The sequence below is a fragment of the Brassica napus genome, chromosome C9 (genome assembly GCF_020379485.1).
Source record: "Brassica napus cultivar Da-Ae chromosome C9, Da-Ae, whole genome shotgun sequence".
NCBI lineage: Eukaryota > Viridiplantae > Streptophyta > Magnoliopsida > Brassicales > Brassicaceae > Brassica > Brassica napus.
In genome coordinates this window covers 47532332-47536735 of record NC_063452.1, presented here as the reverse complement: position 1 = coordinate 47536735, position 4404 = coordinate 47532332, and the positions used below count along the sequence as shown (strand labels likewise).

Here is a 4404-nt window from a genome sequence, read left to right as displayed (position 1 = left end):
CTAAGTGGAGAACAGCTCATTAATGAGCTTCTTCTTGAGACATTCCTCGTACTCAGGGAGTGGCTCTGGTTTAGCCAGTAGACCCATCTTGGTGAGCCTTTCTTTCCTACTCAAATCTTCTTGTCTAATGTTCCACATCTGCTCAAACTCACAAAGCCCCTTCCCCTCCAGTGGCTTCTTACCACGGCTCTTGGCTGCCTTAACACCAGGGGGCCGAGCCATTCCCTCATCTACTTCACCAGTTGCGTGAGATGTTGACGATTGTGCACCATCTTCACATTTTCTCTTTTTAGAGGTTTTGTCGGTAGATAGATCACACCACTTCTGGTCATGGCGATGCTCCTTCCACGCATGCTCCAAGGTGAATTTTTTTTATAGTTGTTGAAGAAGATGTTGTGAACTTGCTTGAGAATGTCATTCTCATTTTGGCCGCTAGTTTTCTCTCTTGCTGCAGCTTCATATGCTCCACAGAATTTGCAGACTAGATCATTGATCTTGTGCCATCGGTGTTTGCAGTGCAATGGGTCTCTTTTCGCACAGCCTGCAAGCTTCGGACAAGCAGCGACGTAGTTTGCAATCCTCTTCCAGAAGGCCTCAGCCTTTTTCTTTTTCCCAACAACAACATCTTTGCTGGTGTTTAGCCAAGAGCTGATGAGGACTACATCATCTGTTGGCGGCTAGGACCTCCGTTCTTTACGCTCCACTGGAGTGTCTCGCTGGAAGTTTGAACCTGTGTAGCTTGCGTGCCAGATAAAGGAATGGGAGAACATTCTAAACCTATGTCACTATCTTGTTGACTTTGAAGAAGATCAACAAAATTTAAATTCAAATATGGATTAGAATCCATATTTGAATATGTCTAAAGTGATGGAAAAGAGAGATGATAGAAAAGAGAGATGGAAGAAGGCGAGTTTGATAGATGGAAGAGTTAAAGGATTCAGTTTAATAGAGGAGAGAAAGATAAAAGCATTTATCACTCACACAACCACAAGAAATGTGTTTCAAATAAATGAGAGAAACGAAAGAGCATTCGATCACCATTCAAAACCGCATTCATCACACCCAACCTATTCGACTAGACATATAGCTACCACAATAACCACACTTAAACATCTATTTGTTAACTCGTTCAACAATAATCTAACACTAACCATTTATTACCAACGAACATCAAAGTAAAGCATTAACTGGCTAACTCAACCATAAAGAGAAGACATTTACCTGTATTGTTCCCTGGCTTGACTCCTCTGCTTTGATGTTCCTTCGTCTTGAACCGTGGATCCACAAATGTCCTAAAAGCAGCAAAGCAGACATTCATGAAGAACATGAAACAGCGACAAGACTAATATGAAACAGACAACAAACAACTCGACAGAACACTAGCTAAGCTATCATAGTTCCAATAACTTGAAGCACATGCGGCTAAGAAACGAATTGAAACAACCATTGCTTTATATTTGAAACACTCAGAAACAAATCACATGATTAATATATTTGAGAGACAGAGGAAATAAACGATTTGAAGGATTGATACATACAAACAAACGGAAATTGAGAACATATCAAAAACGATTTTATCAAATCACAGAACATCCAACTTACAAACAATTCATATTTGCTCCATCAATCTTAAGACAGAAAATACTGAATCAAACAAATACCGAAACAGAAACATTACCTTTCGATTCGAGGAGAGCCACCGTTTGAGCTCCGTCGCCACCGAGAGAGAGCTTCGTCGCCACCGAGAGAGAGCTCCTTCGCCGTCGAGGAGAGCTCCATCGCCACCCATAGACCGAAATGAATCGAAGAAAGAAAGAAAAATAGGCATACTTTCAATCAACACAAGTACAACATATTAAACTAGAACCAACAAATAAGATACAAAAACTACCGATCAGAACAGGAACATGCATAAATCGTAAGACATGCATAATCTAAGAACACAAAAGCCGCTTACCTTTCGATTAGACAAGAGCCACCGAAAGAGAGAGAGGTCGCCGCTGAAGAAAACCACCGAGAGAGAGTTCACCGACGCGAGCCACCGACTGACACCTCGCCGCCGAGACCAGAGCCACCGCGATTGATACAATTCGCCTTTCGTAGATGAGAGGATGAGAGAGAGAGAGAGAGAGAGAGAGAGAGAGAGAGAGAGAGAGAGAGAGAGAGAGAGAGAGAGAGAGAGAGACCAAAAGCCAACTTTGGTCGCGTTCAACGCGTAACCGTTGCCCTCTCTTCTGTTGACACCTGTCCAAGAAAGAACGTTGCTTCTCGGGCTTAATTAGGGGCTGTCTCTTCTTCTTTCTTCTATTTTTGATTCTTTTAATTGTAATTATGTTAAGCACCCTCATTAAGCGCCAGCGATAAGGATGGTCTAAACCTCTCGTTGTCACCTTCTATTTATAAAATTTATTTGTTGTGTAGCCTACTTAGGTCAGAAGGAAAATGACTTTATAAGCCCTTTTAATTTGAGTGTACACTACACATTTTGAAGTTTCATCACATTTTGGAACACTTGTCACTGCTAAACTGGTTTTACTGTCGTTTTACGGACATACCCTCTTTGCCTATTTGCCTCTTACCAAGAAAAATAGACATTTTTGTACTACACATTTTGAAGTTTTATCACATTTCGGACACTTGTCACTACTAAAATGGTTTTATTGTTCTTTTACAGACATATTTTCTTGCCTATTTGCCTATTAGCTACAAAAACGGCATTTTTGTAAAAGACTATTTGTCCCATAAACTATGTGCCTGCAAAAAATGATGTTTTTTTTTATAAATCTAATCCACTTTATAATCATATAGTACAAATTTAAGCTTTCTTTTAAATTTTATTTTTACCAAGTACGATACTAATCTATTAATGTTCATGAATTTGTGTTAGTTTGTAGCGTGTGTAGTTTTTTGTTCGAATATTAAATTTATATCAAGAAAAAAAAATCAAATATTACATCATACAATTTTTGAACTTATAAAAACAGAGTGAAAAGACACGTTGTATGGTAGACTTCGTGAATTTCAGAGAAACAAGAAGATAACTTTAATACTTTTTATTAACTTTCAACTTGAACATTTTGTTACTTTTATCAAAAAAAAATTTGGTCACAATTTGAACAAAGGACGTTACAAGTGTTTGTCCTTATCCCTTAGCACCTCAGCACATTAGCTGAGACGGGCGAATCTATTCGTGGTGTGACTTATTTTGGAGCCGTTGGTCATTTGTGGTACACACTTTTTAATGTCGAACGTTGAACACTTTTACAGTGTGAGACAAGGAGGTGTAAAAGCTGTGTTTTATTGGCTGAGAGCTGTTCTCTGTAATGGGCTCCTTATGGTTATCTCGAAGCCCATTAACCTCTTCCTGTTGATCAGTCTGGACTCCCCTAATCAATACACAATACTAAATGGGCAATATAAGTCATAGGGAGGTTGTCCACGTTGGCCAATTAAATCATCCAATGGAAAGCTGTGTTTTTGCCATGTCACGTGGGGATGGGGCTGTTTTCTTTACTCGATCTGTGAGATGTAAAATTTGGTCCAAAAGCCCAGTTCAAAAGAAACCCTACAAGGCTTCGATGGTCGGCGGTGACGCCTGAGATTCTCTACGCTGAGACTCGACTTACGCTTCATTACAGTCGTTTCGTGTTCATTCCTATTCTCCCCGTTTCAAAGCCACATTCTATGTTACTTTACCCTGCTCAAGGCGGTGAATTTAGAATTATAAATAGGTAGAATGGAAACTTCATATGTTCTTCTTCGTGATCTTAAGGCTGGCCGATGTCTTCGACAGTGGAGGTCCGATTGCTGAGAACATGGGCGGCTCGAAATGTCAAGCGTTCTCCTCTTGATGCTCAGGTGTGTTTGATCTTAAATCTCAAAATCATAGTATTTTAACCATTCCGGTGACAAGTTATTACTTTTGATTAATCTCATAATCAAACTTTTTATTCCGTTCTTTGTTTAATATCTTTGAATTTTTATCCTGCTCTGTTTTTATTTTTTGCAGGAAGAATATTCGTCTCAACCATAAGGTAGATAAAAGTCTCAACCATAAGGTAGATAAAAAATCCATATTCTCTTTTCTCTCAAGTCTCAAACGTCATGTTTCAAATTTGTAATACCTTTCGTACCAATTAGTGGTTTGGTTTTCAAGTTTATGCATAAAATTTCTGTCCTTCACTGATTTAACTGAGAATTTATATGCTAATTGAATATGTTAATTAGCTTTTGAACTTCATGTTTCAGCTTTATAGTAACACCTTTAATTTGCTTAAACACTTTGTCTCACTGATCAACCCGAGATTTAGCTTTGAGTTGTGTGCATATATTGGTTTGCAGATGTTTTCTTCTAATGATGAAAGTTGACTTTGGAGGCGTTGAACATGTGAGTCAGTCTCCACG

At 38.9% G+C, this 4404-nt stretch overlaps 1 protein-coding gene across 1 annotated transcript; it reads right to left on the bottom strand.

Annotated features, from left to right (window-relative positions):
- On the bottom strand, nt 1-1789 carry LOC125592690. Its single transcript, XM_048768051.1, has 4 exons — nt 1679-1789; nt 1222-1292; nt 402-630; nt 1-285 (listed from the first exon to the last, which is right to left on the bottom strand). Exons 1-4 carry the CDS (start codon nt 1787-1789, stop codon nt 1-3), a joined length of 696 nt encoding a protein of 231 aa, XP_048624008.1.
- Between the last annotated feature and the right edge of the window lie 2615 nt (nt 1790-4404).

Bases quoted from the DNA above. Each gene is read 5' to 3' on its own strand.
- LOC125592690 (XM_048768051.1), bottom strand. From the start codon at position 1,789: ATGGGTGGCGATGGAGCTCTCCTCGACGGCGAAGGAGCTCTCTCTCGG. The intron at 1,293-1,678 runs GTAATGTTTCTG...TGCTGCTTTTAG, and splicing joins GGCTCTCCTCGAATCGAAAG to GACATTTGTGGATCCACGGT. The intron at 286-401 runs GTTCACAACATC...ACCTCTAAAAAG, and splicing joins AGAATGACATTCTCAAGCAA to AGAAAATGTGAAGATGGTGC.